The sequence below is a fragment of the Mustelus asterias genome, chromosome 3 (assembly GCF_964213995.1).
Source record: "Mustelus asterias chromosome 3, sMusAst1.hap1.1, whole genome shotgun sequence".
Classification (NCBI taxonomy): Eukaryota; Metazoa; Chordata; class Chondrichthyes; order Carcharhiniformes; family Triakidae; genus Mustelus; species Mustelus asterias.
The window spans coordinates 139,668,409-139,691,157 of record NC_135803.1 but is presented as its reverse complement, the minus strand read 5'-3'; the positions used below and the strand labels follow the sequence as shown (position 1 = coordinate 139,691,157).

Sequence of the window (22,749 nt, the reverse complement as noted above, 5' to 3'; positions counted from 1 at the left end):
CAGTGATGAATATATTAATGCGAGGGCAACTTGGTTTTCCAATATTTTTATCTTTCTCCAGAAGTCATTTTCCTGTAATTAACATGATTTGCTGAAGATTAGAAAGATGAAGACCGGGATTTTCCAGTCCCACCTAAAGTAGGCATCGTCACGGGCAGAATGGGAAAGTTGACGGTTCAGCTGACGGTCAGTTTGGGTGGGAATTTCCAGTCCCATGGCGAGTGGGAGTGGAAAATCACAACCGAAGTTTTGGGACTATGGCTGGAATTCTCCGACCTCATGCATGGCTGGGATTCTCTGGTCCTGCTGCAGTGAATGGAGTTTTGGCTGAGTGCCAAATTCCCCATACTCACTGGCAGCAGTGGCAGTATGAACGAAGGCCTCTGTCTTTAGGTCAGATGGAGGATGAAGTGGGCTTTGTGACCTGCGCTGAATTCTGCTGATGCCAAACCCAGGTGCTTTGGTTGTTAAAAGACAAAAGGAAGGCTCTGGTTGTTTTATTGTAAAGAAAATGCAAGATATTCATACCTGTAAACAATGACCGGAGCAGCAGTGCTGACAGTGAATGCACTGTTAGTCTCCAAGTCCCAGTGATGTGTTGGGAATGTCCGGTTTTGTCAACATTTATACTTCAAACACCCTATTTAATTCCAAGATAAATGGAGTTGGAGGTCCAGAGAATAGTGTGATGGAATCCATTGTTTTGAAGCTTGTTTTTCAGACAGACCCTAATTGAAAATGGAAACTGAGACTGCGCTCATGGAACTTGGGTTGGTTGCATGCTGCTGATGGCTGGGGATCAGGCTAAATCCTAGAAGGGGAGCAGAAATTCTTCATGAGAAAAGTAGAGTTTTGAAGGAATTTGTGACTGAAATTGACATGTTAAATGCTGAGTGGAATGGCAAGCCAGTTTGTAAGATCTGTCTTACTTGTAGCTTATGTAGCTGTTTTATATATATATAATTGACTGCAATTTACTGAGAGTTTTAACGTGATGTTCATTCTGGGTTTGAGAAGATTTATTTTTAGTATTTGCTTTGTTTGATTCTTGTATAGTTAAAAAAAAAATTTAACCATTCAGGCTTCCTTCCTTTGGTAAATAACTCAGATTCCTGATTTTTTTTCTTCTTTAATAAAAAGTTACTGGTCACGGCCAAAATCAAAACACTTGCTAGTTACCATTCCAACTGGATATAAGTCGCATGTGATTCATGGATTTCACAGACAGAGTCAGTACGCAAGAATCAGAGAGAAAACCCAGAGAGATAGAAGCAGTAAATATCTATTGTTCAGCATGTAGGATATGGGTGAAAACTCATACTTGGATTGAAGAGACTACACTCTCGAAGGTTTAAAGAAAGCTGGAAGACTTGCCTAGCTTAGGCTAGAGGGAGGGATCTTAATTTCAACCCTCATCGTGAAAGTGGAGGTTATCTGGCTGAAAGAAAGGAGCCGAAAATAATTTTGGACTGGTTCACGGAAGTATCTTCTTCGGGGACACAGTGAAGTCTAACTGTGACAGGGAATTTTCGGACATTGTAAAAATTAAATGGGAGTTCTTTGGATCATAAGACATAGGAGCAGAAGTAGACCATTCAGCCCATCAAGTCTGTCTACCATTTAATGAGATCATGACTGATCTTGAGTGAATCCTCAACTCCAGTTTCCTGCCTTATCCGCATAATCCTTGATTCATTTGCTGATTAAAAATATTATCTGCAGTTTAGAGTATGATTTGTCTACTGAAATAGTGTTTAATTAATGTTGCTTTTAGTTTGTTACCACAAAAGTCTTAAGTCTTATCTATCGTGATCCTTCCCATCATTCACTGAAAGTTTGGTTTATTTTAAGAGTGTCAATCTCTGTGGAGAACAAGAAGGAAATTCTGTATACTTGCAAATCATAGAATCCTTACAGTATAGGAGGCCATTCGGCCCATCAAGTCTGGCATGGTGGCACAGTTGTTAGCACTGCTGCCTCACAGCACCAGGACCCGGGTTCAATTCCGGCCTCAGGTCATTGTCTGTGTGGGGTTTGCATGTTCTCCCCGTTTCTACGTGGGTTTCCTCTGGGTGCTCCGGTTTCTTCCCACAGTCCAAAGATGTGCAGGTTAGGTTGATTGGCCATGCTAAATTGACCCAAGTGTCAGGGGATTAGTAGGGTAAATATGGTTACGGGAATCCGGCCTGGGTGGGATTGTGGTCGGTGCAGATTTGATGGGCCGAATGGCCTCCTTCTGCACTGTAGGGATTCTATGAGTCTGCACCGACTCTCCAACCCTATGATCATTGCCGTAGATCTGCAATGTTCGTAAGTATTTATTTTACTATGGCTCAGGTAAGCACTAAATTAGTATTATAACAGACTGAGACAGAGTTTTATGGCATGGGTTTATAGCATGTCTCACTTGAGCTCTCAGTTGTGCTTACTCATTGAAGGAAAGTACTTTTTTCCAAAGAACATGTCACAGATATCAAGTTATCCTGGCCTGCATCCATGATTTTCCTAGCTGACGATTCTAGCTGGTATAGTTACCTACTTAGACTTTTGCATACACAATAATGTATAGTACAGGGAATAACATAATTGATTGACATGGTTGAAGCTGTTTCCCACAAAATTTGAGATCCTAGTTTTACAAATGTGTTTTTCATTCATTTTGTTTTATTCCCAGTCTCACTCCTTTGGATTTAATGTCCCAAATTTCTTCTTTTTCAAAAAAAAATCTACAATGAAGTTATAGTTTCAATTTGCAATCAGGATAAAACATGAGTAATAGTCATGACTGGAAATAATAAGTGGCTTTTTTTAAATGTTCAGTGTAACTTTTGTTTTTGGAGGGAACAATTCATGGACAGTCTGCTGGAAACTAATTCTTTAATTCCAGTTTCCCCAAATACTGCATGCTTCTTAAATTGTTGACAATTTGTACCTCAATTGACAAGTCATCCCTTTAATTCCATGCTGAAATGTCACTGATCAGCTGCATTGGAGTGAGCTGCAGAATGGAAAAGAAAGGTTGCCATTTTTCAAATGAAGACGAGTGTAAGTGCATCCTGGTTGACTGACTGTGTTGGTCTCTTCCAGAGCTGACGAATGGAACTGACCTGCTGAGTCTGAATGGAAAGACTCTGTACGTGACGTCTGGGGTTGCGCCAGCAGAAGCTGTTACGAAGACTGATACCCTGCTCTGCAAATATGTCAATTTACAGCTGGTGGATGCCATGCCTCAAGGTATGCCTAGAGAGAATAACACAAACTGTTTTACTTCAAATTGTTCCAAATATTTCACTTCAAAAGTAATGAGAATTTGCTCAACACACCAGAGGATTTTACTGCTGTAAATTTTAGTTTGGAAAGATTAAATGTTTTGTAAATGTTGTATTTACCTGTATTGTGTTGTAAAATTCATTTTCAGTTTTACTGTGTATACTTGAATAATGATCAATCTTTTGGCCGACAAATCCTAATTCTTCAACAACAAATCCTAACTCTTTCTACTTAACACCTGCTCACCACCATTCTTGCAGGCTAGGTCTCACCCTCTCTCTCACTCTCTTGCTCTCTAAAGCGCAACAACATGAATAATTTGAACTCATCAAAATTATTGTTTGTGTACAGATCAATCCGAAAACTCACCAGAGAATGGCGTGAATCGCATTTAAGTATTTTAGGCTTTTGTCTAAAAATTCGATCTTAAAACTCAACTTTACACGAGTATGTTTGGTATGTCGTTAATTGGGTGGCGGAACCAAAATGAAATTTGAAAAGATATTTAAAATGATTTCATTTGCTCTAATTTCTTTTCTAGATTTTGTTCACTGCTCTTGGCTTTTTGTTATAATTTCCTAATTCTTCAGTGTTAGTTTTTTCAGTTTTTTCTCACTCTCTATTCAGCTGTTTTGTACCTTGTCATCCATGATTTGATACTCTGCCTAAGATTTTGTGATTAGAAATAGAGTCCAGGTGTCATACAGAAATTTATTTATAACATATATACACAGGTGTGACAGATGAATGCCTGCTAGTTTGACATTTCGTGCGTCTTAAATATTTAACAATTATTCCCCACCCAATACTTATGTCCTCGACTTCTGCACCATTTTATTTTTACTCTTTGTTATCTCTGTCTATTCTGCATTTCCTGCGTACCTTGGTTGCTGAAACCTTCAACTGTGTCTTTGTTACCTCAAAATTTGACTGTTTCCATTATCTGTCTGCTTTTTTCATTTCCCAACTTCCATTAAAGCTAGATCATGTGAAGGCAGGAGGTTGGAACCAGAACGGCTAGCGAGCTGAGTACAACACAGAAAACAGAAGGTTGGGGTTAAAGGTATTTTGTCAGATTAGCAAGTTGTGGAGAGTGGTGTAAAACAAAGATGGGTGCTGGGACCAGTGTTATTCACTATTTATATCAATGATTTGGACTCGGGAATCAGATGTACAATTTCAAATTTGCAGATGGCATCAAATTGAGAAGTGTATTTAATAAAGAGGACTGAGACAAACTACAAGAAAGCGTTAACAAACTTGAATAGGTGTGTAATTGGCAAACAAACTCCATTGTTTTGTATAAAGAGAATAAGAAGACCACATACTTGTTGAAAGTCGAGTGTGTGTGAGAGAGAGAAACAAAGCTCTGGGGGGTTTGGATAGACAACTCATTAAAAGTAACAATATAGATTAAGAACATTTTTTTTTAAAGTGAACAAAGTGCTGGGGCTTGTTTTTAGAGGGTTTGAATTGAAAAGCAGAGAAATTAGATTAGTTATATTGAATCTTGGAGTACTGGAGACAGTTCTGTTCTATGTTATAAAAGGAATCCAGACAAACTGGAGAAGGTGCAATAAAGATTTACTAGGATGATACCAGAATTGAGAGTCTTAAAAGTTAAAGTCGCCATAGGGATAGGCATGAACCTCGGGCCAGTGGTTTTAGCTGGGGGAAGGGTAATTATGAGGCTATTAGGAGAGAATTAGGAAACATAGGTTGGACTAGGAGATTGCAGGGACTGGGAACGTCCGACATGTGGAGTTTTTTCAAGGAGCAGCTACTGCGAGTCTGTGATAGGTATGTCCCTGTCAGGCAAGGAGGAATTGGTAGGGCTAGGGAACCGTGGTGCACCAAAAAAGTTTCTTTGTTGGTTAAAAAGAAAAAGGAGGCTTATGTTCGGATGAGACGTGAGCACTCGGGTAGTGCACTAGAAAGCTTTAGATTGGCTAAGAGGGAGTTGAAGAGCGAGCTTAGAAGGGCTAAAAGGGGACATGAGAAGACTTTGGCGGATAGGGTTAAAGAGAATCCTAAGGCGTTCTATAGGTATGTCAAGAACAGAAGGTTGGTTAGGGCAAGTTTAGGGCCAGTTATAGATGGCAGAGGGAAGTTATGTGTGGAACCGGAGGAGATTGGTGAAGCATTGAACCAATATTTCTCTTCGGTGTTCACGCAAGGGGACATGAATATAGCTGAGGAGGACACTGGGTTGCAGGGGAGTAGAATAGACAGTATTACAGTTGATAAGGAGGATGTGCAGGATATTCTGGAGGGTCTGAAAATAGATAAATCCCCTGGTCCGGATGGGATTTATCCAAGGATTCTCTGGGAGGCAAGAGAAGTGATTGCAGAGCCTCTGGCTCTGATCTTCAGGTCGTCGTTGGCCTCTGGTATAGTACCAGAAGATTGGAGGTTAGCGAATGTTGTCCCATTGTTTAAGAAGGGGAACAGAGACTTCCCCGGGAATTATAGACCGGTGAGTCTCACTTCTGTTGTCGGCAAGATGTTGGAAAAAATTATAAGGGATAGGATTTATAGTTATTTGGAGAGTAATGAATTGATAGGTGATAGTCAGCATGGTTTTGTGGCAGGTAGGTCGTGCCTTACTAACCTTATTGAGTTTTTTGAGAAAGTGACCAAGGAGGTGGATGGGGGCAAGGCAGTGGACGTGGTATATATGGATTTTAGTAAGGCGTTTGATAAGGTTCACCATGGTAGGCTTCTGCAGAAAATGCAGATGTATGGGATTGGGGGTGATCTAGGAAATTGGATCAGGAATTGGCTAGCGGATAGGAAACAGAGGGTGGTGGTTGATAGTAAATATTCATCATGGAGTGCGGTTACAAGTGGTGTACCTCAGGGATCTGTTTTGGGGCCACTGCTGTTTGTAATATTTATTAATGATCTGGATGAGGGTATAGTTGGGTGGATTAGCAAATTTGCTGATGACACCAAAGTCGGTGGTGTGGTAGACAGTGAGGAAGGGTGTCGTAGTTTGCAGGAAGACTTAGACAGGTTGCAAAGTTGGGCCGAGAGGTGGCGGATGGAGTTTAATGCGGAGAAGTGTGAGGTAATTCACTTTGGTAGGAATAACAGATGTGTTGAGTATAGGGCTAACGGGAGGACTTTGAATAGTGTGGAGGAGCAGAGGGATCTAGGTGTATGTGTGCATAGATCCCTGAAAGTTGGGAATCAAGTAGATAAGGTTGTTAAGAAGGCATATGGTGTCTTGGCGTTTATTGGTAGGGGGATTGAATTTAGGAGTCGTAGCGTTATGTTGCAACTGTACACAACTCTGGTGCGGCCGCACTTGGAGTACTGTGTGCAGTTCTGGTCCCCACATTACAGGAAGGATGTGGAGGCTTTGGAGAGGGTGCAGAGGAGGTTTACCAGGATGTTGCCTGGTATGGAGGGGAGATCCTATGAGGAGAGGCTGAGGGATTTGGGATTGTTTTCGCTGGAAAGGCGGCGGCTAAGAGGGGATCTTATTGAAACATATAAGATGATTAGAGGTTTAGATAGGGTGGATAGTGATAGCCTTTTTCCTCTGATGGAGAAATCCAGCACGAGGGGGCATGGCTTTAAATTGAGGGGGGGTAGTTATAGAACCGATGTCAGGGGTAGGTTCTTTACCCAGAGGGTGGTGAGGGATTGGAATGCCCTGCCAGCATCAGTAGTAAATGCGCCTAGTTTGGGGGCGTTTAAGAGATCCGTAGATAGGTTCATGGACGAAAAGAAATTGGTTTAGGTTGGAGGGTCACAGTTTTTTTTTAACTGGTCGGTGCAACATCGTGGGCCGAAGGGCCTGTTCTGCGCTGTAATGTTCTATGTTCTATGTTCTATAGTCCCAGGTGACCATAGCTTTGAAGGGGAGAGTTGACTGGTGGTAATTTTAACCTGAAGAATACCACACCTCAGGTGAGGGGCAAGGTTGAGAAGATGGGCCTTAATGAATAACCTCAGCTGGTACGGGAATTGAACCTGCGCTGTTGACGTCACACTGCATCATGAACCAGCTGTCCAGCCAACTGAGTGACTATATCCTTCAGGAAAGACTGAACAGGCTGAACCTTTTTCTCTGTGGAAAAGAGAGAACTGGGTGTGAGCTGATAAAGATTTTCACGGTTATAAAATAATTTGGTGGAATAGACAGAGGGAAGATGTTTCCATTTGTGGGTGAGTCTAGAAGTAGGAGCATGAATATAACTTCCATTGTTTTGCATTTAGAACATAGAACATTGAAAAACTACAGCACAAACAGGCCCTTCGGCCCACAAGTTGTGCCGAACACATCCCTACCTTCTAGACCTACCTATAACACTCCAACCTATTAAGCTCCATGTACTCATCCAGGAGTCTCTTAAAAGACCCTATTATAGAACTATTTAATTCTTTCCACACCAAGAATTGTTGCAAAGGTGGAAAATTGTAATGGGTCAATGATGCAAGGATAAATAATATGAAAAGCTGCTGTCATTGGCTGCACACATGGTATTTGCTGTGTGAAACATTATGCATTTTTTAGAAGCTGAAGTGCAGACTTAGGAATAATCCATTGATGCTCAGTAAAATTTAGCAGGAGATTAATTTATTTATAGTTTTTAGGGAAAATAAGTAGGTTAAAAAGATAACCTAGAGCGCTTGGAGGAAAATGTGAGAAACTGATATGATGGAGTCCCTAATTGAGTTCTGGATATAGATGTAGCTTCTAATGGAGGACTCTTCTTTCATTTTTTTGGTGGAGAAGGATAATGTATATAGCTATATTCAAATGATGTATAATTCAAAGTTGAATTTTAATATACTTGATGTACCATAAATTAATGTGATCTAATTTGTCTGTGAAACACCAACGTTTTACTAGTGAACTAGATGCAACAAGTGTATGGAAATCTAAAGTATGATTCAGATTGCTACCACTATACAGTTTTTCTAGTAGTGACAAAGTTCTCACTTAAGAACTTTTTTCTTGTTTTGTATTCCTGAGGCAAGCTTCTTCGAAAAAACTTTTACAGTCATCAAAGAAGGATATTGTCTCTCACATTTGGGGAGCTCTGGTAGGTTTAGTTTACGATGTGGGGATGCTGGCGTTGGACTTTAGTTTAGACCTGGATTGCAAAAATGGATCCGAGGGATGCTTACTGAGTTTCTGCAGGTAATACTGATGTTTCCATGGACGTAATCTTGACAAGACTGAATTTATTAACAGAGGCTTCAAAGTAGATTCATTGCCTTCCATCTGGTCTGTGTGTTGTATGAAAAAGCTGAAGAACAGAACAGAAAAATGAAAAATAATTTAAAAGCAAAAATTGTCCACATGGAATACTGTAAAATAAGATATGCTGTAGTGAGATGCCTTCTTAAGTTAGAAGTCTGCAATGCCAAATAGGAAGATATGGGTTTGTGGGGAACATGGATCTGTTTCTGCTCTGTTATAATATTTCTACATTATACAAGCTTAAATCCTAGCAAAGTCAAGACTCTTGGGTTTCTCCACAGATGATGCCAGATCTGCTGAGTTTTTCCAACACTTTGTTTTTATTTCAACACTCTTAGGATGGGATGATTTAAATGGCAGCTCTGGGCTGATATTCTCTGTTAAGATTTTTTTGGTACACATTCTTGCAGGCAACCCAAATGATTTCATAGAATGGTTACACCTCAGGAGAAGGCCTATCAAGTCTGTGCTGGCTCTGGAAGAGCAATTTAGCTAGTCCCACTACCCCAGCTGATCCCTGCTGCCCTCTCTTTGGGTCCACATCCAATGTCCTTTTTCAACCCACAATAGAATCTGCCTCCGCCACCCTCCTTGGAGTGCATTCCAGGTCCTAACCACACGCTGTAGGTTTTTCCTCATGTCACTATGTATTCTTTTCTCTCTTTCTGCTCTTGTCAGGACCCTCAGGATTTTGAACACCTTTACTACTCACTTTTTCTTGAAAGGAAAACAACCCCAGATTTTCCAATATAGCTACGTAACTGAAGTCCCTCATCCCTGGAATCATTCTCGTAAATTACTTATGCAACTTGTTCCTATAAGTTTACCCATTCAAAAGATTTGTCATTTGAAGTTTACAGAACAGTTGCAGAAAATGAATCCTTGTGATATTTTTCATCACGTTTAAAATGATTGATTGGTTATTTGTGACATAAACCTTAATGTGCATTATATTAATTGAAGTTAAAATTTGCCATTGCACACAAAATGAATTGGATGTGAACCCATGGAATGGATTGTTTACAATGTAAAATGTACTTTATTAAATTACCGTATTAGTAAACCCAGTGGCCTGTTACTCAGAAGCTGCATGTTTTTTGCATCATTCTGAATTTACATATTTTTTAAAAATGGTGCAGCAATAAACAAATACAATTGATATCCAGGGTCAGCTATCTTTCTGTCATAACTGCACTAAAGCAAAGTGCTGCTCATATTTTTTTTTTAATGCTTTATGTTTCATCTGATAGTTATGAAGTGAAGTAAAAATCTACACTATTCATTGCATATGTTTGCAATATAAATACTCGTTTGGTAACTTTTTTAAAAAAAAGATGTTTTAAATTTTTACCCCCGAACTTGATTTTAAGTGCGTATTATCATTGTTGGTAAGCATCATTGTTGGTAAGCATCTTTGTTATTCCCCATTATCACTAGTTTGCAAGTAATAATGATTTCCATTCTCCTGCACTTCTAATTGCAAATCAAGATGCACTCAATTGATCTAAATGTTTCTATCTCCAGATTCTTTGCCTTACTGAATTTGCTATCTTGTGGTAGTTCCAAAAATTCCGGATATCATCTTGTACCACATGCAGAAGGCTATTCTTGATGTGTGAATTTCCATTGAATTTTAAGACACTGTCCAATCTTATACTCACTCAACGTCACGTACAACACTTCTTCATGGGAGACTAGCGAACCAAACAGAATGGCAACCTTGCCTGATTGGGAATAAGGCCAATTCTAGTAGCTGGCATCCTAGATAAGATGAGCATGCATTATGTTTCTTATCAAAATTGCACTTTAGTATGGAAAAAAAATACATTTTGATTTTTAGTACTCAATTTGCAGTAAAATGCTCTGCTCCATTTTTATATAACCCATGTGGATATCCAATAAATTCACAAATGAAAAAACAGTCTAGTCTCATGAAAGTTTACATTGTTTTGTAGAGGATTTATTTTTAATTTTATTAATTGCATAACAAAATTGGAAATAAGTATTCAATGGTGTACTGGAGAATAGACGATTTCACCCGAAAGAAACTTAACTTTTGGCAGGATTTTCCGCCTCCACCTCTTTTCTGATGGCAGAGGCACCTCGCCATTGGTCGGCAGCGGGATCTTCCAGTCTCGCCAGTGTCAACAGCACGCTGGCCATGCTGCTGGGGAACCCGCTGCAGGGGTCACCATTGGTTGATTTGGAAGATTCCCCCAGTGGGAAGGGTCGGAAACTCAGCCTTTTGTAACTTTTGCCACTTGAGTTCTGTTGCCTTGATACAAATATAGGAATAATTGATATCTAGTAATATAGGGCTTCCCAAACCTTGAGCCACAGAATCTCTAATGACCTCCCAAGAGCATTGGGGAATGCCAAGCATTCTCATAATGCGGATGCACCTTTTTGACGTGAAATAGGTGCAAACACAGAAATCAAATGCAAACAAGTATTTTTTAGCTATATCTATGCATATATTAGGAAGAAGTGCACAGTCACAAATACATTCACCGGCTACATGACCCCCTCGCATTAACACCCGACCAAGCCACCATCCTATAGCTCCTTAACATTAGCCTCTGGAAACTGTACCCACTTTAGGAGGCATTTCTTTTCTGCTGGCAGGTAGAGAAAACATGAAAGAGTACTTGCCCTTCCTCTGATGCTGCCGCCACTCCTCAAATGCCATCACCACTCCAGTTGCTGCTTACTGCTTTTATGCCCAGTAACAGAGGAACTCGGGAAGTCAAATCAGCCAATCGGACCTAGCCTCTGATTAGCCAATTTGATTATTTACTTCCCTTTGAATTCCGGATGGTGAACAGCGAAATCAATGGTTTTCAGCGTACATTTTGCACACTTAGTGATTGTTGGGGATGTGGAGTCTGGTGCTTCCCCTTTGTAATACAGATCAACATACCATTTGCCCCTCTAAATGTTCACTTTACCTTCATGCCAACGTTGTGTTCTTTGTTTGAGTGGAACCACGTGTCCCTGAACATCAACATTTAGAAGTTTCACATCTTTTTAAAAATATTCTGCTGTTCTCTTCTTGCTGCTACCTTACTTTTTCCCCACATTTTCTGAATGGAAGGTTGTGACTAGCAGTGTTCCACAGGAATCAGTTCTGGGGCTTTTGTTGTTCGTAGTATATATAAATGATTTGGAGGAAAATGTAGCTGGTCTGATCAGTAAATTCGCAGACAACACAAAAATTGGTGGAGTTGCGGATAGTGAAGAGGATTGTCAGAGGATACAGCAAGATATAGACCGGTTGGAGACATGGGCAGAGAAATGGCAGATGGCGTTTAATCCAGACAAGTCTCGGTACGGCGGCACAGTAGCACAGTGGTTAGCACTGCTGCTTCACAGCTCCAGGGACCTGGGTTCGATTCCCGGCTTGGGTCACTGTCTGTGTGGAGTTTGCACATTCTCCTCGTGTCTGCGTGGGTTTCCTCCGGGTACTCCGGTTTCCTCCCACAGTCCAAAGATGTGCAGGTTAGGTTGATTGGCCATGCTAAAAAAAAAATGCCCCTTAGTGTCCTGAGATGCGTAGGTTAGAGGGATTAGCGGGTAAATATGTAGGGATATGGGGGTAGGGCCTGGGTGGGATTGTGGTTGGTGCAGACTCGATGGGCCAAATGGCCTCTTTCTGCACTGTTGGGCTTCTATGATTCTATGAAGTGTGAGATGATGCATTTTGGAAGGTCCAATGCATGTAGGAATTGTATATTAAATGGTAGAACCCTTAGGAGTATTGACAGGCAGAGAGACCTGGGCGTACATGTCCACCGATCACTGAAAGTGGAAGCGCAGATGGATAAGGTAGTCAAGAATGCATACGACATGCTTGCCTTCATCGGTCGGGGCATTGAGTATAAAAATTGGCAGGTCATGCTGCAGCTGTACAGAACCTTAGTTAGGCCTCATTTAGAATATTGTGTACAATTCTGGTTCACCACATTACCAGAAGGATGTGGATGCTTTGGAAAGGGTACAGAAGAGGTTTACCAGGATGTTGCCTGGTCTGGAGGGTATTAGCTATGAGGAGAGGTTGGATAAATTCGGTTAGTTCTCACTGGAATGACGGAGGTTGAGGGGTGACCTGATAGGGGTTTACAAGATTATGAGTGGCATAGACAGAGTGGATAGCCAGATGCTCTTTCTTAGGGTAGAAAAGTCAAGTACTAGCGGATATAGGTTTAAAATGCATGGGGAAAAGTTTAGAAGAGATGTGCGAGGTAAGTATTTTACACAAAGGTTAGTGAATGTCTAGAACGCACTGCCTGGGGAGGTGGTGGGAGCAGGTACGATAGCAGCATTTAAGGGGCAACTAGACGAATACAGGAATAGGATGGGATTGGAAGGATACGGACTCCGTAAGTGCATACGGTTTTAGTTTAGGCAGGCATCATGATCACCGCAGGCTTGGAGAGCCAAAGGGCCTGTTCCTGTGCTGTACTTTTCTTTGTTCTTTGTATTTCATGTGTTTCCTCATTGCCCACTCACTTGTCCTGTCTATATCTCTTTGCAGCCTCTTTGTGTTATCCTCACAGCTTACATTCCCACCAACCTTTATATTGTTAGCAAACTTAGATACATTATTCTGTCTCTTCGTCCAAGCCATTAATATAGATAGTAAATAGCTGAGGCCCCAGCACTGCTCCTTGCAGCATTCTACCAGTCACAGCCTGCCAACTTCTTTGAAAGCTAACATATAACCCCCAACTGCATGAGCTCTTTTGCACATTAATCTTTTGTGTGGCACTTTGAATGCCATTTGGAAATCCAGGTACGCTACATCTACTTAATCCCCTTTATCTACCCTATCGTTAAAACAATGCAAACAAATTAGTCAAACAATTTCGCTTTTGTAAAACCGTGTTGACTTAATCTGGTCGTACTATGATTTTCAAAGTGTATTGTTAATATCTAAGGCCACAATTTCTATTTCTATTTGCAAGAAAACCAAATTCCTCTGTTCTCCAACCTGCATACCAGTCCAAGGCTTTTCATGGTGGGTGGTCTTGATTGCTCCAGTACATCACCTGAACTAAAAATGCAAACCCAGGAAGTGACAGCATGAATACAGTGCTACTGATCTGTTGGCTTTGTGATTGTTTTATTCCAGTGTGTCCAAGACACACATGAATTATCATTTAGGAGCAACCAAAATGAGCCACGGACTGAAATTGCTGTTTTGTCAGCACTTTGCTAACGTGTTCTGTTATCCTATTACAGAATGCCTCAACGGAACAGTTGGAACTCTTTTGCTGGAAAACCCTGCTGGTCAGAATGGATTGACATACCCTGACCTCCTTCATGAGACAGCCAAAGTATTTGGCCTTCGAAGCAAGAAACTAAAATTGTGTCTAAATGATACCAAAGCAGAAGGTATGTCTAAAGTTTAAAGTTTTATTTATTAGTGTCACAAATAAGCTTACATTAACACTGCAATTAAGTTACTGTGAAAATCCCCAAGTTGCCACACTCCGGTTCCTGTTCGGATACACTGAGGAAGAATTTAGCATGGCCAATGCACCTAAACAGCATGTCTTTCGGACTGTGGGAGGAAACCGGAGCACCCGGAGGAAACCCACGCAGACCCACCCACGGGGAGAACGTGCAAACTCCACACAGACAGTGATCCAAGTTGGGAATCGAACCCAGGTCCCTGGCGCTGTGAGGCAGTAGTGCTAACCACTGTGCCACAATGCCACATTTTTGATGATGTAAGCACTGTCTAGGAGAGCTGGGGAGCAACTGCATTTTGAGAGTTCCGTACCAGGAATATAGTGATCCGTGGGTTAGAACAGTTGGTTTTAGCATAAAGAGAACTTCAAGTGCAGTAACTACAGATCAAGCTTTCCTTTCTAATTGATCCGAGTATATGTTGTGGATATACTTGCGTCCCACTTCCCTGCCCAGGGCCATTTGTATGTTTGTGATGCTTGTTGAGTACTACAAGATTAAATTTGAGCACATTGGGCCTGATTTTACCATTTTCATTCTAAGTGCCGAATCTGGGCGTAATGCAGATCTGACTTAGAAATCTGCTTTCAGGCGCCCCCATACGCTCTCAGCCATCTCCAGTCCCATTCGCGCTGTGGGCGGGGCTTAGTGCAGCTGAAATGATCGGAGCTCTGAACTGCGCATGCGCAGTTTGAAAAAAAATTGAAAAAGCGCGCCCGTGTCAGATCGCTCCCGGGCCGCAGAAAGCGGCCCGGGAGCGACAAGCGGGAGAGATGGCCCCCACAGACATCACTGTCCCCCTTATCCACAACCCCCACTACCCACAGACATCACTGTCCCCCTTATCCACACCCACTAACCACAGACATCACTGTCCCCCTTATCCACCCACCCCACTACCCAGACCGATCGCCACCCCTGCCCCCCTCCCCTCCCCACTGATCGCCCACAGAGTGGCAGCGGACCCCCCTGCCCCTCCACCAGAGATCCATCTGCCCCCCCCCACCAGAGATCCATCTGCCCCCCCCCACCAGAGATCCATCTTCCCCCCCCCCACCAGAGATCCATCTTCCCCCCCCCACCAGAGATCCATCTGCCCCCCCACCACAGATCCATCTGCCCCCCCCACCACAGATCCATCTGCCCCCCCACCACAGATCCATCTGCCCCCCCCACCAGAGATCCATCTGCCCCCCCACCAGAGATCCATCTGCCCCCCCCACCAGAGATCCATCTGCCCCTCCCACCAGAGATCCATCTGCCCCCCCACCAGAGATCCATCTGCCCCCCCACCAGAGATCCATCTGCCCCCCCCACCAGAGATCCATCTCCCCCCCCACCAGAGATCCATCTCCCCCCCACCAGAGATCCATCTCCCCCCCCACCAGAGATCCATCTGCCCCCCCACCAGAGATCCATCTGCCCCCCCACCAGAGATCCATCTGCCCCCTCCCACCAGAGATCCATCTGCCCCCCCCGCCAGAGATCCATCTGCCCCCCCCCCCGCCAGAGATCCATCTGCCCCCCCGCCAGAGATCCATCTGCCCCCCCCCCCGCCAGAGATCCATCTGCCCCCCCCCGCCAGAGATCCATCTGCCCCCCCCACCAGAGATCCATCTGCCCCCCCCCACCAGAGATCCATCTGCCCCCCCCCCCCACCAGAGATCCATCTGCCCCCCCCCCCCCCACCAGAGATTCATCTGCCCCCCCCACCACCAGTGAGTGATTGGGCCTCTCTCCCCCCCCCCCCCCCCCCCCCCGAGATGCATCCTACCCTCGTCCCCTCCACCCCCAGACAACGATCTGGCCTCACTCCCTCCCCCACCCCAGAGAATGGTCTGGCCTCACCCCTGCCTCCCACCAAAAAATGATGTGGCCTCACTCCCCCCCCCCCTCCTCCCCACCCCCCGACAACGAACTGGCTTCACTCTTCCCCCCCCCCCCTGCAGAGAATGGTCTGGCCTCACTCCCCCTCCCCTCCAGAGGAACATCTGACCCGCCTCCTCCTCCCTCCGCACCAGACAACGATCTGGCCTCACTCCCCTCCCCCCCCAGAGAATGTTCTGACCCGCCTCCCTCTCCACCCCACCCCACCCACCCCCCCCCCTCCCCCACCACCACTGATCTGAGTCAGTGAGCTGTTGGAAACACTGAACACGCCCTTCAGAAGCTGGAGCGTCCGTTTCAGACTTTTATTTAGCAGGTCCATTATGGCGCGGTTCCAGATTGGCAAACATGGTGGTAAAGGGGGAAATGCTGATAAAGTTGGGCGGGCAGTTCATTAATTCAATTTAAATGCATGCAAATGCATTTAAATCGTTGTTGCGCCCGTTTTGGGCGCGAATCGAATCACCGCCATTCCCGGGTTTCGGTAAAGTGGCAATCTGCGCGGATGCGGGTGCGGATCGCGATAATGACCTCTCACCCGACTTTACCACGTTTTGGGCACGAGGCAATGGTAAAATAGGGCCCATTGAGTCAGTTAGCATATCTTTGATACATGTGTACAACATGTTATTGCCTTGCCAGCTGCTTGCTGTGGTAAGCTGTCTTTGGGGGCTATCAGCGGAATTTTCAGTTTTTGAGACTAACTGCGATGGTGGGCTGCTCCAACGGTGCCTTTTCCACACCCAGAATGGCAGCATCCTACACCAGATTCTGCTCTTGGAACCTCATTAATTATGCACAGACAAGATCCTCTGATTAGTCTGCCCACTGCCAGCTGGCAGGTTCAAAGGTCCTGGCGCCATATTTAATTACCAGTCCAGCACACTCCTTTCAGCCCACTGTCTTCACCTGACCATGCAAGGTATCAGCAACTCTGAGGAAAAGGCGAGCAACCCCAAGATGTCTTTTCCTCAATTCAACAACTATCCTTCTACACCCTCTTCTCCCCCCCCCGCCCAATCCCATCGCCTGCGAGGTGCCCATTCCCCACTTTGATTTCTATCTGGAGTCTTTGTGTGCATTCCCTTCCAGTAAATTATGTAGTATTATCCCTTTGACCCCTTTATTTGTGAGCTTTTCATGCAGCCTAGTCGGGGTCCAGATTCCCTCCCCTTGGCCTTCCATTGTTCGTCGTCTTCATCCACCTCCTTGACTCTCTGTCAGCCATTGTGAGCCCCTCCCACCATCTCCCTGCACTTCCCTCCTTAGTTCTTGATTCCCAGAATATTGGATTTAAGTCAGCTTAGCTTGTTCCATATAAGCCAAAGCACAGAAACTTGTGGCATGTGCACTCTGTCCAAATACTGCAGAACACAGTTGTGATCATTTTTCCCCCGAATCGTTTTTAAAATGTAAGCTCTTAAATAATTTGACAGTAATTGATATTTTCTGAAGCTGCCACAAAATACAGAATTTTTGACCTTTTGATGTTGAGTTCAGTTTTAAAACTCCAGCAGTGGTTCACAACAGAAATTTAACTAATTCTTTGCTTCCCATGTGGAGTATGGATGAAGAGAATACGTGAATGAAACTCCGATATATGTTTAACATGTAAGCCAAGTGATCACGTAGTTGAATCCTGATGCTTAAAGATGTCTCTGGACTACCATCTCCCATTAGGTATGACAAAGTAACACTTTCAAAAGGTGCAGTTTTGTTAGTGCAGGTCACTGGCCAAATGATGTCAATACTTACAATGATTAAAGTAATAGAATGGAATGCTGCTGAACAAAAAAGCACAACACATATTCATGTACAACATGTGCTGAACATCATTTAGAAGCCTGTAAAGAAAAATGAATCTTGAGTGCCATTATTCTTAATGTTTCCTAAATAATGGAGACCTGTGTTACATTATTGCAAGTCATTCTTTAAATGAGAGTTCAAGGGAAGTTATAATTATTTTGATATGTTGTTATAATACAATAGTACAATTTAAACAAAATGTCATATCAACTGAAAGGTTTACTAATTCACATATATTATATAATTACAAATGCCACAAGGAGCCCATTGCTGTTTGCAGTGCAATGCCTTGTTAGTTACTGTACTGGCTGTGATGGTGTTCTGATCTGCACTCGGAATAACTTTGGAACTACTAATGTACGTAGAAAGGCATAAAACTCTGGAACGTTCTCTGTGCAAGCGTGGATAGTTGACATAACTGCAGAATGGAAATCTATTTTCTCCAATGTACCAGCGATCCCATGAAAGTGTTCATTACAACTTACAACTCCTCCATAACTACTGTGGTTGAAGCTTCCCCCAGTCTTTAGATTATCATTTTCTTATTACGGCTATTCAGCATTTTAACTTCCCTTACTCAGCCATCATGATGGTTTTTGTGCATATTTTCAAGTTAATAAATCTGTTAAAATATTAGGATTTAGCACTGGCAGTATCCCAACTTGGAAGTGCCACCATCAAAAATTGGAATGATAAAGTCAGTTCTTTTTCACACTTCAGTGGTGTCAAAAAAATTAAATGCACAGACTGTCTTGAATGATATATCTTTATGCTTTATTTTACATTTCTATGAACATCAGAGTGACACAAACATACCATTGTAGCTTTAAAGTGCAATATTTGAATTTTATTTCTGGTACAATTCCATGTGGGCAGCTTGTACTCAATCTGAATTAATCTTTGACCTGTGTTGTACAGATGAATTTTCAAATGCAGTGTAGGTAGGCCAATAAAATGGGCTGCTGCATCTGTGCAGCTTTTTTTAACTTTAAAATGGGTCATGGTCTATTGTTGGATACTCGTGAGGATCGACACAATTTGGAGAAGAATCGAAATTGGTACAAAAATATTATTTATTGGATTCATTTTGTTCCATTTTGCTTATCGGCAGCTTTAATATAGATTGAGCAGTGAAGACATGATATAGTGAGAATGAGCAGTGACAACATTTGACAGGACAAGCAGTGGTGATGTATCATCTAGTCTTTTTAGTGAAGCTTTATTTCAAAGTCACTTTGCAAAATAGGGAGTGAATGAAAGATGACATGAAACTCCTTTATAAAATACAATAATGCCCAAATTTTGATCAGTTCAAACTTCTAATGCAAATTGAATTCCTGGCTTAGCTCTTTCTTCAAAAAATTCATGAAGAACTACAAATGACTTGATGTGTTTTACAGAACAGTTGGTTTCAAAGATTTGGAACCTAAATTATTTGTTGAAGCTTGAAGTTAGCACAAAGCTATAAGTAAACCAACCAGTGCAAGGCTACCTCTCTGCATATATTCAAATAAATATTTTTTCTCATTTCTTTGAAGCATCCTCTTCTCCAGATTTCTGGTTAATGTTATCCTGTAAAACTTTGTTTTGAAAATGATTTGCAAGGATTGCAATAACACTTGAAATGATATTGAATGTTTATAATTGGGGGAATAACTTCTTGCTTGCAACGAGAGGTGTTTGTGTAGTTCCAGTTTCCTTGTGTCATTGCTCCTACGTGGAAAACTAAATAGATGCACATTAACAAGGAAACTACAAATGTGTTTGGTCGTGTATGCAAATCAAACTACATATTTCACTGCAGTGCGTCGGGTGGTATTAATTTGCCAAAACATTACGATGAAATTCGGGTGCTTTGACTTTGAGGCGATGTTATCTAGTTTCAGGCTTTTCAGTCATTCCATTTTGGATTGGGCACTGCAAGTAAACCACTGATATTTAGGAACATTGTTTGGAACTTATCCTCGGGCTTCGAGCTTTATTTACATTCTATTCAATTTTAGTTCAGATGTCGGATGATTTCCATGATAAATTGTAAGCTGTTCTTGTAATTTAAAAAAAAGGATAAGTGACTTGCAGCATAGAATGTTTGCCTTCAATAAAATAACCTCTTTATGAGAAAATATCTAATAATGTCTATCTTTTTTTCAGAAATTACAACTGACTCTTCAATGAAAACGTTGAACATGAAGACCATTTACATTCATGTTTTACCAACAACAGCTGAATCCTAAGATCTGGACAGATATTTTCATTTTATGAATGCTGCATTATGACCATGTTCCTGGATTTGATTTCAAAAATTTTAAAATGTTGTTTGATACACTTGACATATCACAGAACTTACCGAAGCAGTTTGAAAGCTATTTCATGAAATTACATTTTGGTTGATGTCTTCCATACGTTGGATTACTTTTCCTCTAAGCTTGAGTCAGAATAATCTACGGTTGGATATAAAATACATTGGTGTTATGGGGTGTGCAGGTGGGCGGGCAGAGGTGCTGAGAGTAGGCTCATTTCTTAAATCTTCTGAGATTCTGATCTCAATGCTCTTATAATGAGATACTGGGAAGAGGCCATGCACCATTCCATAGAGGGAGGAGAATTTATTTCTGGGCTGTTGATTCATATTCTTTCCAGCTATATTAGAAATATTGTTGTAGAGATCTGAAAGGTACCCTCTTTTGCAAGTGCTTTATGTCTCATGGGGCTGGGAGAACAAGGGATGAAATGTGGAGCCTGAAACAATCACCTACATAATAATGTACAGTGGGGTAGATAAAATGTACATCTAAAACAAGAAAGGACAAACTCTGAAGCAGCAAAGTTCAGACAATCTTATTCATCTTTTCTACAATCCCCATTGTGTATGCCGGTTATGCCACAAAATTAAGGAGAAGCAAAAAATACATTTATTCCTAAGACATTACAATATCAGCTTTAGTGCTATGGCATCTGAAATTGAAAATTGCCCACGGGACACTTCATATTTAAATTCTTTATTTGGGTTTTTCTCCCATAGCCCAGTCTGGTAATGAAATTTCCCTTTCCTCCTGGCCGATAAACCTATTGCTAGCAGTTCAACTAAGATTGCAGGATAGTTTTGTGACATCTTTTAAAGGGAATGGTAGCCCATCAATTGTTCACAGTACTTTTATGACCTAAAAATAACATGATTGCCTTTTGAGGAATACTTCTTAGGTACAACAGTTGCACGCAGATCAATGGGTTACTTTATGAATGGAAAATTAAGCAAGTCTCCACAGTCTTCAGTCAGTCTGAAAATACAATTAGCCGTAAACATGTTGCGTGAACAGCAAATGCATTGGACAGTTGGCCGATATAATTGTCTAATAAGCAATTTTGGTATCATTATACACGTGCACTTTGTCCCTTCTGCATTATTTGGTCAGACTCTAGGTTTGTAATACATTAACTCCAATGTGCATCCTTTATCCCATGAATTTTGAGATCATACCTGTGGTAACTTTTCACCTTGACACCTTCAAAATGGCATTGTAGGAATGAAACTGTTGCTTGCATTTGCATTTCATTAATTTCCTAAGAGCCTTTGGAGCAAGTGTCTTGTCTTTAATTGTGAAACTATGCAATGCAATTCCTCACAAATAGACAAAAAAGGTTTGGATAACTTACAGCTGCCAAAGTATATTTGGAAGGCTTTGTTTGATTTGTTATACATGTGCCTAGGAATTGTGTTTTTAAAAACTGTTCAGCCTTCCTGTTGCTTCTGTAATAATAATTGTTAGTCTTCACAACCCATTGGGAATTCTAGTGAATTTGGGCTCACATTAGGTTCTAAATTTCAGGTTGAGGTTGTTGGTTTCTCAGTACATGATAAACTGACTTTAAATAAAGATAAGAATGTGATGTTGCAAAAACTGTAATGGTATATTTTCTTTTATTTTAATGTAGCCTCTTTATCAAGACCTTCTGTAACCAGACGCTAAATTGTTTTGTGGTTCATCTGATGTTGTTAGCGTGGACAAAATCTACCTCTAAACAACATGAGGATGATTCTCCCATCCTGCCGCGCTGCTTTTTTAGTACAATGGGCCGGGAGTGGCGGCTGATTCGCACTGGGCGTCCGTGTTTGTCTCCCAGCGCCGGATTTCTGATGCCGTCAGCTCCACGCCGGAAATTGGCACGGAGCTGCCTAATGTATGTAGCAGCTAACGTAAAGCTATTTTGAATTTTATTAGCGGGCCTGGGACTCGAGGCTGGCCTGGACATGTTTTGGGGTCCTGCGATCGGGCCGTTGGGGGGGGGTGGTTGTGAGAGCCGGTGTTGCGGGGGTCACGGGGCTGGCCAGCGATCGAGCTGGCCAGCAATTGGGAGGCCAGCAGACAGAGGCCACTGCACATGCGCCGATCTCGGCACTGACAGATTGGTGCATGCGCAGTGGTCCGCTCAGTGCGATGCTGCTGGCCTCCCCACCCACTGATTTCTGGAGTGAATCACGCTAGTGCACTCTGCAGTGCACAGAGTGTGGGAGATTCATTTTGAAACTCATGCTGAAAAAAAGTGTGATTTACTCTAGTTTTTATGCAGTTCGACACCCTGTGACCTTTTTAAAAAATGTAGCAAGATAGAGGTACATTTTTTCAGAACCAAGGTAAACTTGGAGGTTTACGGGATACTGAATGAAATAAAAATTAATAGGATGTACTATTAAATAGTGGTTACCAGAAAGTGGTTAGCACTGCTTCCTCACAGCACCAGGGACCTGGGTTCAATTCCAGCCTTGGGTGACTGTGTGGAGTTTGCACATTCTCCCCGTGTCTGTTTGGGTTTCCTCCGGGTGCTCTGGTTTCCTCCCACAGTCCAAAGATGTGTGGGTTAGGTTGATTAGCCATGGTAAATTGACCCTTAGTGTCAGGGGGATTAGCAGGGTGAATACGTGGTCGGGGATGGGGCCTGGATGGGATTGTTGTCAGTGCAGACTTAATGGGCTGAATGGCCTCCTTCTGCACTGTAGGGATTCTATGATTCTACAGGGGAGGTGGTAGTGTTTAAATTTGACAAACCACCAAGTCTGGGTGGGATAAATCCTAGATTGTTGAGAGAATTAAAAGTAG

General features: G+C 42.4%; 1 protein-coding gene across 4 annotated transcripts in view; it reads left to right on the top strand.

Moving 5' to 3' along the window:
* Window positions 1-21,618, top strand: part of iars1 (isoleucyl-tRNA synthetase 1) — a 212,938-nt gene extending 191,320 nt beyond the window's left edge. For all 4 annotated transcript variants that reach the window (XM_078209748.1, XM_078209749.1, XM_078209750.1 and 1 more), the window contains exons 32-34: window positions 3,088-3,234; window positions 13,730-13,882; window positions 19,805-21,618. In XM_078209748.1, coding sequence (XP_078065874.1) covers window positions 3,088-3,234; window positions 13,730-13,882; window positions 19,805-19,887 — 383 coding nt within the window. In that variant the 3' untranslated portion in view covers window positions 19,888-21,618. The remainder of the gene's footprint in view (window positions 1-3,087; window positions 3,235-13,729; window positions 13,883-19,804) is intronic.
* The last annotated feature ends 1,131 nt before the right edge of the window (window positions 21,619-22,749 follow it).